This window comes from Bufo bufo, chromosome 1 (genome assembly GCF_905171765.1).
Source record: "Bufo bufo chromosome 1, aBufBuf1.1, whole genome shotgun sequence".
NCBI lineage: Eukaryota > Metazoa > Chordata > Amphibia > Anura > Bufonidae > Bufo > Bufo bufo.
This window is the reverse complement of record NC_053389.1, coordinates 296,432,360-296,446,351: the sequence shown is the minus strand read 5'-3', so window position 1 is coordinate 296,446,351 and position 13,992 is coordinate 296,432,360. Positions and strand designations below refer to the sequence as shown.

The following is a 13,992-nucleotide window of genomic DNA, read 5'->3' as shown; positions in this document are numbered from 1 at the left end:
AGGCATCATGAAATCTGAGGATTACCAATGGATTTTGGGTTGCACTGTAGAGCCCAGTGTCAGTAAGCTGGGTTTGCGTACGAGATCTTGGGTCTTCCATCAGGACAATGACCCCAAACATACGTCAAAAGCACCCAGAAATGGATGGCAACAAACCGCTGGAGAGTTCCGAAGTGGCCAGCAATGAGTCCAGATCTAAATCCCATTGAACACCTGTGGAGAAATCTTAAAATTGCTGTTGGGAAAAGGTGCCCTTCCAATAAGACAGACCTGGAGCAGTTTGCTAAGGAAGAGTGGTCAAAAATTCTGGGTAAGAGGTGTCAGAAGCTTATTGATGGTTAGAGGAAGCAAATGATTTCAGTTATTTTTTCCAAAGGATGTGCAACCAAATATTAAGCTAAGGGTGCCAATAATTTTGTCCAGCTCATTTTTGGAGTTTGGTGTGACATTATGTCCAATTTGGTTTTTTTCCTCCCTTTTTTGGTTTTGGTCCAATACACACAAAGGGAATAAACATGTGTATAGCAAAACATGTGTTACTGCAATACTTTTTTGTGATAAATACTTCATTTTCTTGAAAAATTTCAGGGGTGCCAACATTTACAGCCGTGACTGTATATCGAACCCCTTAATCAGTGTTTTGTGGAAGCAGGTATATCGCAGCCCTCAATCAGTATTTTGTGGAAGCAGGTATATCACAGGCCTCAATCAATAATTGGTGGAAGCAGGTATATCAAACCCCTTAATCAGTATTTTGTGGAAGCAGGTATATCACAGGCCTCAATCCATATTTGGTGGAAACAGGTATATCGAACCCCTTAATCTGTATTTTGTGGAGGCAAGTATATCGCAGGCCTCAATCAATATTTGGTAGAAACAGGTATATAGAACCCCTTAATCAGTTGTTTGTGGAAGAAGGTATATTACACCCCTCAATTTTTTTTTTGCCACAACAGCTATATCACACCATCCTGTTTATTTGGGGCAACAGGTATATCACAGCCCTCAATCAGTATTTTGTGGAGGAAGGTATATCACACCCTTCAATCCGTTTTTTTTGCGGTAACAGGTATACACCCGTTGCAAATAGTTGTTCCAATAGCGCTTGTCCCTCTATATAGCTGCGGTATCGCAGCAGAACTGCACACAACTGCTGCACATGTCATGAAGAAGGGTTGGAAATGTCTCTGATAGCCGAAACATGTAGACAAGACAAGACTGCTAAATTTTGTATTTCTTGGATGAGTTTTTAACCGCAAGCTGAATAAACACAATTCCTTTAAAGTGGAGCTGGATTTTTCTCAACTTCTTTCTGCAATACAAATGCACTATATACTTTCTATGTTGGAAAGTATATTATAGGTATATCACGCCCCCCAATCAGTGTTTTTGGGGGCAACAGGTATATCACACCCATTGCAATTAGTTGTTACAATAGCGTTTGTCCCTCTTTTTCTAGCTGCGGTATCGCAGCAGAACCGCACACAACTGCTGCACAATACAAATTCACTATAATATACTTTCTATGTTAGGAAGTATATTATAAGTATATCACACCCCTCAGTATATCACACCTATACCTGTCCTTAAAAGGACTTTTGTGGCCCTATTAGCTAGCGTTTGGTGTCCCTAACAGCCTTTCCCTGCTCCACAAAGCAACCTCTTCTTACACTGGCAAAACACAGAATGTAAAATGGCTGCCAGATCGGGTTCTTTTATAGGGTGGTGGTGTGTCCATGTGCTAAAACGTCTCAAGTGGCTGTCCTGTCACACCTGATGGATGTGTCGTGGGTCAAAGTTCGGCGCAATGCAAAAGAATATGGCGCCGGTGGACATCGCCATATGTTTGCATGTTCGGCGAATCACGAACGCGCAAAGTTCGCCACGAAACGACCACCGGGTGAACCACAAGGCCATCTCTAATGTCCTGTTCTGATTTCTGTCAGGCGCAGTGGACAATGGAATATTTGTATTAAAACTACACATGTTTAGTGGGTTCTAACCAAACTACTAGATACAACAATATTGAAAACCTAATTTCTCACAGCTATCTAACAGTAGTCTTATTGCTCATAGCAAACAGAGTTCAGCTTGTGTTCTTTACAGTTTTTTTCCCCATAATAGCAGCAGGATTGTACAGTTTTGAAAAAATTCGATTTAACATGTCTGTTTCAGTAACTAATTCAGTAACATATAAAATGACAATTCTGGCACAACTCTATGTTGTGCCGTTCTTCTGTTATGCCTGATAGACCTTTATACATAGAGGTACAGATGAGTGTTACCAGTTTGGGGTGTGTCCCTGCACAGTCTGACATTGTCCAATTAGTGCTGCCAGTGCAGGCTGCACAGGGACACGCCACAAAGCAAGGGTTAACAGCCAAACAAAACTCAATATTTATTGCCCTGATTCTTTAGTTTACAGAAACACCCCATATGTGGTCTTAAACCTCTGTACGGGCACATGCAGGGCGCAGAAGGAAAGGAATGCCATATGGATTTTGGAAGGCAGTTTTTGCTGGACTTGTTTTTTGACACTATGTCCCATTTGAAGCCCCCCTGATGCACTCCTAGAGTGGAAACTCCAAAAAGTGACCCCATTTAAGAAACTACACCCCTCAAGGTATTCAAAACAGATTTTACAAACTTTGTTAACCCTTTAAGTGTTCCACAAGAGTCAATGGCAAATGGAGATGAAATTTCAGAATTTCCATTTTTTGTTACTTTGGTTCACAAAAAGTGTAATATAGAGCAACCAAAAATCATATTTACCCTAAAATAGTACCAAAAAAACTGCCACCTTATCCCGTAGTTTCCAAAATGGGGTCACGTTTTTGGAGTTTCTACTCTAGGGGTGCCTCAGAGGGCTTCAAATGGGACATGGTGTAAATAAACCAGTCCAGCGAAATCTGCCTTCCAAAAACCACACGGCGTTCCTTTCCCTCTATGCCCTGACATGGGGCCGTACAGTGGTGTACGACCACATATCAGTTTTTTCTGTAAACCGCAGTCAGGGCAATAAATATAGAGTTTTGTTTGGCTGTTAACCCTTGCTTTGTTAGTGGAAAAAATGGATTAAAATTGAAAATTTGGCAAAAAATTTAAATTCTGAAATTTTATCTCCATTTGCCATCAACTCTTGGGGAACACCTAAAGGGTTAATAATGTTTGGAAAATCAGTTTTGAATACCTTGAGGGGTGTAGTTTCTAGAATGGGGGTCACTTTTGGGTGGTTTCTATTATGTAAGCCTCACAAAGTGACTTCAGACCTGAACTGGTCCCTAAAAAGTGGGTTTTTGAAAATTTCTGAAAATTTTCAAGATTTGCATCTAAACTTCTAAGCTTTGTAACGTCCCCAAAAAATAAAATGGCATTCCCAAAATGATCCAAACATGAAGAAGACATATGGGGAATGTAAACTAATAGCTATTTTTGGAGGTATTACTATGTATTCTGTAAGTAGAGAAATTCAAACTTGGAAATTTGCAAATCTTTGCAAAATTTTGGTAAATTTGGTATTTTTTTTATAAATAAAAATGATTATTTTTTACTCTATTTTACCAGTGTTATGAAGTACAATATGTGATGAAAAAGCAATCTCAGAATGGCCTGGATAAGTAAAAGCTTTTTAAAGTTATCAACACATAAAGTGACACTGGTCAGATTTGCAAAAAATGGCCAAGTGCTTAAGGTGAAATCCTGAGTCCTTAGGGGTTAATAAATAAAAAATATTTTTTTTTTGCATATTCTGCTTCTCCCCCCCCCCCCCCCCCACAATTTTTTTTTTTGTCTACGGAGTTGAGGTCTCATTTTTTTGTGCGAGAATCTGTAGTTTTTATTCATAGTATTTGGAATGTGTATGCCATTTTAATCACTTTTTATAGATTTTTTTTGTGGGGAAGTAAATTGGCAAATTGGACATTTTTTTTTCTTTCCATTACGCCATTTACAGTATGGGGTAAATATTTTTATATTTTATTAGGGCAGGCATTTTGGGACACAATAATTTCTATGATTTTTTTTATATTATTTATTTAAATTTTGGGGAAAGGAGGATGATTTGAATTTGTATTTATTTTTATTTTATATATATATATATATATATATATATATATATATATATATTTTTTTTTGGTTAGCTTTCCTTGGGGACATGAACTTGCAATAATCAGATTGCCTTTTCTACACTCTAAAGTAATTTAATACAGTGTGTTGGAAATTCAGTATATGCCAATGCAGTGCTGCTACCTGCTGGCCTGCATTGGAATATACCTGTAATAAGCCCTGGGAGTGCAGAGCTCCAGGGTTTTCCACACTGAGTTGCTGTGGTCACATTTGACCACAGCACATGAGGGGTTAAATGTCTGCGTTCTGCATTATCGCTGATCGCAGACTTTAGCCCGGGTGTCTGCTGTGTGAAACATCGTACAACCAGAAGATGTGGTACTAGCTCTCCTCCAGAGTGGACACCATATTTAAAGAGATGCCCTGTGGATGTCATCAAAGGATTAAAAGTTCGACCATTGACTTACAGGAAATTGTAGAATCACAACTAAAAATTTTGTTTTACATCCAGGATGCTATTGCATGTGATCTGTCATTTTTCCTTTATAAATGAAACTATCTTGAGTTAATTCACCAAATAGTTTACATTCTTTCATCCTAGGCTTGGAATCTGATTCTGAAGGCTGGTGAAAATGCAACTCAGAAGTGGAAAGATTCTCTCCTATCGCTGTTGTGCAATAAAATTAAGCAGGTATGTAGCACAATGTACAGCATTAAAGCTCATGCACACAGCCGTAGCTAATAGAACAGTTCTATCCTTGTCTGTAATGTGGACAAGAATAGGACATGTAATATAATTTTGCAGGTGGCACGGAACGGACATATGGATGCTGACAGCACACGGAGTGCTGTCCACATCTTTTACAGCCCAACTGAAGTGAATGGGTCCACATCTGACCTGCAAAAAATGTGGATCGGATGCGGACCCAAACCACGGTCGTATACATGAGCCCTTATTGTTAAGGTGGTGGCTGAGCAAAGACTGCCCCTTTTTAAATACAGGCCATCATGATAATCAGCCGATTACCTGGCTAGGGCAGACCTGTGATTCGGGGAAGTCATGCCTAGCTGTAATGTATATTACTGCCCCTTTTATTTAAATAGAACCATTTATTTAAACTGTGCACATATCATGCCCCACTTCCCTGTGTATGCTGTCTCTGTGCATGTGTTTGTCACAGAGTGCTGTGCTCATTGATGATAATGAAGCACAGCACAACCTAACTTAGCCAATGGGAGCTGTGATTCATTTTTAAACGTTTTCTCCAGGAATGATTTAAAATGGCCACCAGCAACCTGTCCTAGAATGTGAACAGCACTGGTGGTCTCCACTTGCTGTGGCAGGCGCAGCACTAGGAAGTGCCTTTTGCTCTGTGGCATTAGAAGAATTTTGGTATCTCTGACTTTTATTCTAACCAGACTGTCTATTACTCTGTAATTCCTCTGGCGCTGTTCTATGGAAATAGTAGGTTTAAAGAGCACACCAAATGCTTGAAGTAACTTCTTTATTAACTTGCTTCAACAAAGAGAATCGGTACAACGTGTTTACCTAATAAAATAGAATTTTTATTGTGACATAAAACTAACATACAAACATACATGTAGAGCCCATACAGTGTGCCTCTAGAGGCAGTTCACAATGCATTCACTGGTAACAGATCTAAATTGTTTAAATGCCTGCATTCACCTGGAGGGTGTTGTGAGTGCAGGGCCTGGATCAGCATATATTATTTGAAGCTATATCCAGCCCTGTAATCATTCCTTTCTCCAATCAAGACAGGCATAGGTATGGATGCAGGCAGGCATAGGTTGCATGTATATACTGAGATCGTGACTGTTCAAATCATTAATCATCAGGCACTGAAGCCCATGTATCAAGCCGATCTAAATCCTTCACCTACCCGATATCTGGTGGCATGCGTGTGAGCTGTCTCTGTGCGGCGTCTCCTCGACGTACGTTTCGCTTATTGCTTCTTCAGGAGGATTTCTTTCTAATGGCTACGGAGGTTCTTTAAAGTGGCTAGTAGCCTATGGCTGACTGTTCCTGCGTCATGTGGTTAGGCTAATGGCGATTCCTATTACGGCGCATCCCATACTCGCCGGGTAAGGATGTTCTTGGAGCTTCCGCCCTTCCGTCAGCGCGATCCGAGCGAGGGCAGACCACGTCTGACGTCACTCCGATCACACGCGTCGGAACGGCGGAAGTCCTCCCACCCCCGATCCGGGATGCGCACAGGAGTCATGAGGTGATTTATCTATAAGCTTGTCTACCATATAGGAGTATCTATCTACTTGATCTCAATATCGATTATTTCTTACTTTTATATATCCCTAGATATATTCTATTGAGGTCCGCCCACCACGTCACCAGATATAGTTACGTGAAGGACTCAGATCGTGTCTCTATCAGCTATAAGTTTTTCCTCCCCTTTCATTACTCCTGCACAGAATCATTTTTATATCAATTTATATTAACATGTTATTACATCCAGAAACTAGTTATGACAGTAATGTTGTTTTCATACAAAAAATACAAATAAAAATAAGGAGATGCATATAGCACTCCAATATACTCAACAAGAAAACTGGTGACATGAGTCCTACCATAATTTACCCCCTAAAAGTGGATCTACAGGAAGAATATACGACCATGTGCATAGGTGTTGGGGGTATCGGTATCCTCCCATACTCAGATAGAAGCATGTAGATGCGCGTGTGCACCAAATAGTTTATATTTTTTTTATATATACGTCAGTTCCGTACATACATTTACATTGCACATACATGCATCACAAGCCTCTCACCGAGAATCTATATTTATCATCAAACTCTAATGGTGAAACTATTCAATACACATATTAGCATATTCATCCTTTCCATCCAAACCATGCATGAATGAGGGATATCTCCAATTTATGGATTCATCCCATACATTCATGAATGTACCATCTAATACATATATTAAATATACCAAAGTGCCACGTGCAGAAAAGTGCTTTTTATTTGTCATCATATGTAAAAGAATATATAATCTCTAAAATTAGACCTACTTCAAGATTATATATATTTAAAGTGCCGTGCATATTATTTACTTGTCAATTTCTAATGTGTTTCATGATCATATATATTTAAAGTGCCGTGCATATTATTTGCTTATCAATTTCTGATGTGTATCCAATAATATTGATACATTATATATCTATATTCATGTATCTACAAAAGTGCCATGCTTTAAACAATCTCACTATCTACATCTAATATGTGAGTAATAGTATTGTCAGGTTGCTTACAATCTTCTCCTTAGCTTAATTCCCACATAAGATGCTCCCACATTCTATTATAGTGCATTATTATCAATTCATTCTCTATATCGAGAGGTACGTGAAAAGCCCAGACGAATGTCTATTGCTCTTCACAGCCTTAGTCACCGCCTCAATCTCTGTTGCTCTATATTGACCCTTATGCAATTATATATTGAATATATAATTGCATAAGGGTCAATATAGAGCAACAGAGATTGAGGCGGTGACTAAGGCTGTGAAGAGCAATAGACATTCGTCTGGGCTTTTCACGTACCTCTCGATATAGAGAATGAATTGATAATAATGCACTATAATAGAATGTGGGAGCATCTTATGTGGGAATTAAGCTAAGGAGAAGATTGTAAGCAACCTGACAATACTATTACTCACATATTAGATATTGAATAGTTTCACCATTAGAGTTTGATGATAAATATAGATTCTCGGTGAGAGGCTTGTGATGCATGTATGTGCAATGTAAATGTATGTACGGAACTGACGTATATATAAAAAAAATATAAACTATTTGGTGCACACGCGCATCTACATGCTTCTATCTGAGTATGGGAGGATACCGATACCCCCAACACCTATGCACATGGTCGTATATTCTTCCTGTAGATCCACTTTTAGGGGGTAAATTATGGTAGGACTCATGTCACCAGTTTTCTTGTTGAGTATATTGGAGTGCTATATGCATCTCCTTATTTTTATTTGTATTTTTTGTATGAAAACAACATTACTGTCATAACTAGTTTCTGGATGTAATAACATGTTAATATAAATTGATATAAAAATGATTCTGTGCAGGAGTAATGAAAGGGGAGGAAAAACTTATAGCTGATAGAGACACGATCTGAGTCCTTCACGTAACTATATCTGGTGACGTGGTGGGCGGACCTCAATAGAATATATCTAGGGATATATAAAAGTAAGAAATAATCGATATTGAGATCAAGTAGATAGATACTCCTATATGGTAGACAAGCTTATAGATAAATCACCTCATGACTCCTGTGCGCATCCCGGATCGGGGGTGGGAGGACTTCCGCCGTTCCGACGCGCGTGATCGGAGTAACGTCAGACGTGGTCTGCCCTCGCTCGGATCGCGCTGACGGAAGGGCGGAAGCTCCAAGAACATCCTTACCCGGCGAGTATGGGATGCGCCGTAATAGGAATCGCCATTAGCCTAACCACATGACGCAGGAACAGTCAGCCATAGGCTACTAGCCACTTTAAAGAACCTCCGTAGCCATTAGAAAGAAATCCTCCTGAAGAAGCAATAAGCGAAACGTACGTCGAGGAGACGCCGCACAGAGACAGCTCACACGCATGCCACCAGATATCGGGTAGGTGAAGGATTTAGATCGGCTTGATACATGGGCTTCAGTGCCTGATGATTAATGATTTGAACAGTCACGATCTCAGTATATACATGCAACCTATGCCTGCCTGCATCCATACCTATGCCTGTCTTGATTGGAGAAAGGAATGATTACAGGGCTGGATATAGCTTCAAATAATATATGCTGATCCAGGCCCTGCACTCACAACACCCTCCAGGTGAATGCAGGCATTTAAACAATTTAGATCTGTTACCAGTGAATGCATTGTGAACTGCCTCTAGAGGCACACTGTATGGGCTCTACATGTATGTTTGTATGTTAGTTTTATGTCACAATAAAAATTCTATTTTATTAGGTAAACACGTTGTACCGATTCTCTTTGTTGAAGCATATTAAGGAGGTACACCCTTGTTAACGCAAGGCTGTTTCGATCCAGTTGAAATATTCTTTATTAACTTTAACTTTTCTTCATATATAACACTGCCGCCTCCGCAGCAGATAGTCAATGTACAAAACACGTGTTGAAAAGATATCACAAAATGGCGGTATGCATAAGATGGTGGTTCAACTGTTCAATCTTGTCATTCAACATAAAATAGTGGATATATTTCTCTCTTGAGTATCTATACTCTCACTTTAAGTTATTTAAGCACTTTATGATCTCTCTGAGAGGTATATCTGAGGTCTAACTAATAGTTCACTTGCTGAATTTGTTTGCAATTTGCAATATGCAGTTAGCAGTAACTATTTGCAGATTGGTTGAGTATGATCTGGTATGGTTGTATGCAATTTGGATTGCAATATGGAATTTGAATTTGAATTGTGAACTTTGTAATTTTCAATTGGTGGAACTGTAGATAAACACACATATAACTGGTTCAGTATACAGTTCTAATCACTATATTAACAGTAGGAACATTATATAACTGTTTTAAATACCTATTTTGTCCTCTCTGCTTCCATAAAACACAGCTCTTAGTGAAGTGAATGTCTGTTCAGCTTCTCTCTCTGGTGAATAATAATTTCTAGCAGCTCCTGCTAGGGAATTTCCCACACAGGCTGTGTGTGAGGCTGGCTGTGATTGGCCAAGACACCTGCTGTGTGTGAGGCTGGATGTGATTGGTCTAGACTCCTGCTTAGCATAAACAGTTTAACTCTATGCTCCTGTTGTTTCTGCTGTGTCATTGAGCTTACCTCACATCCATGTAATGAATCTTAAAGGCATATTATCTTTTATGCTTCTGTGAACACAATATATATAACAGTTATATGACATCCAAACATGAACACACAAACATAGGAACTGTATTAAGGTTATTGGCAGGTCTAGCTGTATAAAAATATAAGCTATGTTATTAACCAGCTACACTCCCACCCAAAATACCTATAATTCTATGTTCTCAGTAGTAAGACTTAAACATGAATTTGATGAATTTCCCATCATGTTCTCAACTTCCAGGTGTCTTTTATCACTCTCAAGTAAAACAACCATCTTCTGTATAAGACGTTCCAACTTGAGTGGAGTAGTGAGACGTTTTCCCTTTTTGTCAAGTTTTGAGTTTCCTATTTGTAACAACACTCTTCTTACTAGTCTCTCTTCAACCTTTTAAACTTCTAGAACTTTGGCCAATTTCCATTGACTTCTAGGTAAATCTTCTTCTTTCACTAACACTATATCACCAACTTGGACATTTCTTCTGGGTGTTTGCCATTTACTTCTTAGCATAAGATTGGCTAAGAACTCTTTTCTCCATCTATTCCAAAACTGTTCTGATAGATATTGAACTCTTCGCCATCTCCTTTTAGCATATAAATTCTCTTTGGTGAACTTGCCAGGTGATGACTGTATGTAACCAGACTTAAGGTGAAGTAGATGGTTGGGAGTTAAAGGGTCCAAACTTGTTGGATCGTTGATATTATCAACTGTAAGTGGACGACTGTTAGCAATAGACATTACTTCATAGAATAGGGTCCTAAGTGAAGTATCATCTATTCTTCCGGCGTTCGTTTTCAACACAGAACTTAACACATTTCTTACAGTTCTGATTTGTCTTTCCCAAACTCCTCCTGTATGGCTTGCATGTGAAGTAATCATATGAAAATCACACTCTTTCTCTAACAAATACTCAGTTACTTTTTCTTTATCAATCTCTTTTACAGCTTTCTTCAATTCATTCTTTGCTCTGACAAAATTAGATCCTTGGTCAGATCTAAACTCTCTGACAGTCCCTCTAATGGTGTTGATGAATGCGTCAGTTGACATATCCTCAAACATTTCCAGGTGAACTGCTCTGGAGCTCAGACATGTAAATATTAGTCCATATCTCTTGTACTCCTTGCGGTTCTGTTTGGTGATGAATGGGCCAAAACAATCCATTCTGCTATAAAGAAATGGTGGTGAAGGGTTTACACGATCTGCCGGTAAATCTGCCATTCTTTGTTCTTTGGTAGGTCTATGTGTCTTTCTGCAGACTATAAATTTACTTATATACTTTTATATAACTTTGCTTCCTTTCACAATCCAGTAACCACCTTCTCTCAAACAGCTTTCGGTAAAGCTTCTTCCTTGATGCAAGGATTTTTTGTGGTAGTGATCAATAATCAATCTTGTGAAGGTAGAGTTTTTGGGTAGAATTGCTGGATGCTTCACTCTGCTAGGTAACAATGCATTTTCCAGTCTCCATCACACCTTCAGTATATCATCCTGCAGAACAAGATTAAGCTTGTACAATGGGTGGTTGTTTGGAAGCCTTTTAGGTTCTTGACTAAATCTCTTTAACTCTTCACTGTATAATCTCTGTTGAATGAGTCTTATGACTGTTTCTTCAGCTTTCATTTTTTTCTTCTACATTCAATGATTCCTTCTCTCTGATTCCCTTTGCCAAACGTTGAATTCGAGCAACTACATTTATGACTGTATTCCATTTTGAACATCTGGCTAGTCTTTCAAATATGTCATCTTGACACTTGGCAGCAGTGCTCAATGTTTGTACAACTTTTACTTCTGAATCACCCATAGACAATTCTGTGTAACCTTTACTGGGCGTGATTTCCTTTTCCCAAAGGAACTCTGGGCCGGTAAACCAGTTAGAATTTTTCAATTCTGTCACATTCAGGCCTCTTGAAGCATGATCTGCTGGGTTATGCTTTGTGTCACTGTGATGTCAATGTTCCGGATTTATTTAGAATTTTCTCAACTCTGTTGGCGACAAAGATATGGAATCTTCGAGCTTCATTGTTTATGTATCCTAAGACAACTTGTATGTCTGTCCAAAAATATTCTTCATCTATTTTCAATTCCAATTCTTCTCTCAGAAACTTGCTTACTGAAGCTGAAACTACAGCTGCTGTCAGTTCAAGTCTTGGTATTGTCTGAATACTGGTAGGTGCAACTCTGTCCTTCCCCATAACCAGGGCACAGTGTATATTTTCTTCTCCTATCACTCTGATGTAGGAGCACTGACCATAGCCATAACTACTGGCATCTGAGAAGTGATGAAGTTCTATTTTCTTGTACTTTCCGAAATCATGAGGCACAAAACGTCTGGGTATCCGAACGTCATTCAAGTTTTGCAAGTCTCTTATCCAACTCTCCCACCTTGGCCTCAAATTTTCAGGTATGGGCTCGTCCTATCCCAACTTCTTTCTGCATAATTCTTGTAGTATTTATTTTGCTCTGAGGATAACTGGGGCCAAGAATCCCAATGGATCAAATATAGAAGCCACTGCAGAAAGAATGGTACGTCTAGTTGCAACTTTCTCTTCAATAGATACTTCAAAGAAGAACTTGTCATTCTCTACATTCCATCCCAATCCAAGTATGTTTTGAACTGGAAGATGATCATAATTGAGATCTACATTCTTCATTGTTGCTGCACGTTCAGAGTCACTGATGAATTCCAGTACCTCTCTGTTGTTTGAGATTAATTTATGAAGGCGCAGGTTTCCTCTTGCGCATAACTTTTGTCCTTCTTTCACTAGTTTGATTGCAGATTCTGTGGACTCTAGACTTATAAGACCATCATCTACATAAAAGTTTTTCTTCTGAAAATTTGCTGCTGATGGGCAATCCTTTTCATTCTGATTGGCCAGGTATTTCATACCATAATTGGCGCAACCTGGAGATGATGCTACTCCAAACAAGTGTACTTTCATTCTGTATACTGCTGGCTCTGTATCTGTATCTCCGTTCTCCCACCATAGAAACTTTAGGAAGTCTCTATCTTCATTCTTCACATGAAACTGGTGGAACATCTTTTCAATGTCACACATGAGCGCTATGGGATACTTTCTGAATCTACAGAGTACTCCAGTTTGTAAGATCTGGTGTTTGTAAGATCTGGTCCTTTTAGTAGATGATCATTCAATGCAACACTATCGTACTTTGCTGAGCAATCAAATATTACTCTAATCGTATCTGTTTTTTTTTAGTGGTAAACACCTTGATGTGGGATGTACCACACTTCTCCTTCTTTAGGTTGGTTATTAACTTTCTCTGCATGACCTTCTTCAAGGATGCCTTCCATGAATTTCAAATAATCATTCTTGAGTTTGGGATCTCTTCCCATCCTTTTCATTAAACATTTCAATCTTGCTAGGGCAAGATTTCTGTTATTTGGAATACAAGGTCGTTCTCTAAAAGGTATGGGCATTTCAAGATGTTGAATACTTTCTTCTAGAGTGTGTATGAACTTTATGTCTTCTTGGGATACACTCTTTTCTTTAGAACTTATGTCTGCAAAGTTGGATTCAAGGATCTTGATTACTTTTGCTGGACTTACAGTTGGCAACTCTTGGACAGATATTCGATTACACAATCCTGTCACCTGTCTTGAGTTTGCGATCTGTTGTTTTCCTCCAACAACACCCTAGATCAGTTTGAACATCGTAGGGTTCACCCTTTCCTCCTGTGATTACCTTTCGTGGTACCAAGGCTTTGGGACAATCGTAACCTATCAACAGTCCAACACCAAACTCCTTCAGCTGGGACATTACATCAGATATGACAGATAGGTGCTCCCATTTATTGGCTGTTTCACAGGTAGGTATGCGATCTCGATCTAAAGGTATATCGTCTTTTGTATAAGCTGAAGGTAGATCTAATGTGAAGTTTGAATGAAGTCCTCTAACTCTCAGTCCTTTGACCCTTTAACTATTCACTAATGTGTCTTTCTCCGTCATAGTGGTGAGTTTGAGCTGCACTGATTCTGTATCCACTTGTAATTTCTTGCAGATTTCTTACTTGATGTTACTGGATTACATGCTATCCGTGCTTCCTT

The 13,992-nt window shown here is 39.0% G+C and overlaps 1 protein-coding gene across 1 annotated transcript in view; it reads left to right on the top strand.

Annotated features, from left to right (window-relative positions):
* LOC121005804 (E3 ubiquitin-protein ligase RNF213-like) overlaps positions 1–13,992 on the top strand; it is a 407,639-nt gene that overhangs the window by 274,591 nt on the left and 119,056 nt on the right. The window contains exon 14 of the mRNA XM_040438594.1: positions 4,667–4,756. Within this exon, the coding sequence (XP_040294528.1) occupies positions 4,667–4,756 (90 nt within the window). The remainder of the gene's footprint in view (positions 1–4,666; positions 4,757–13,992) is intronic.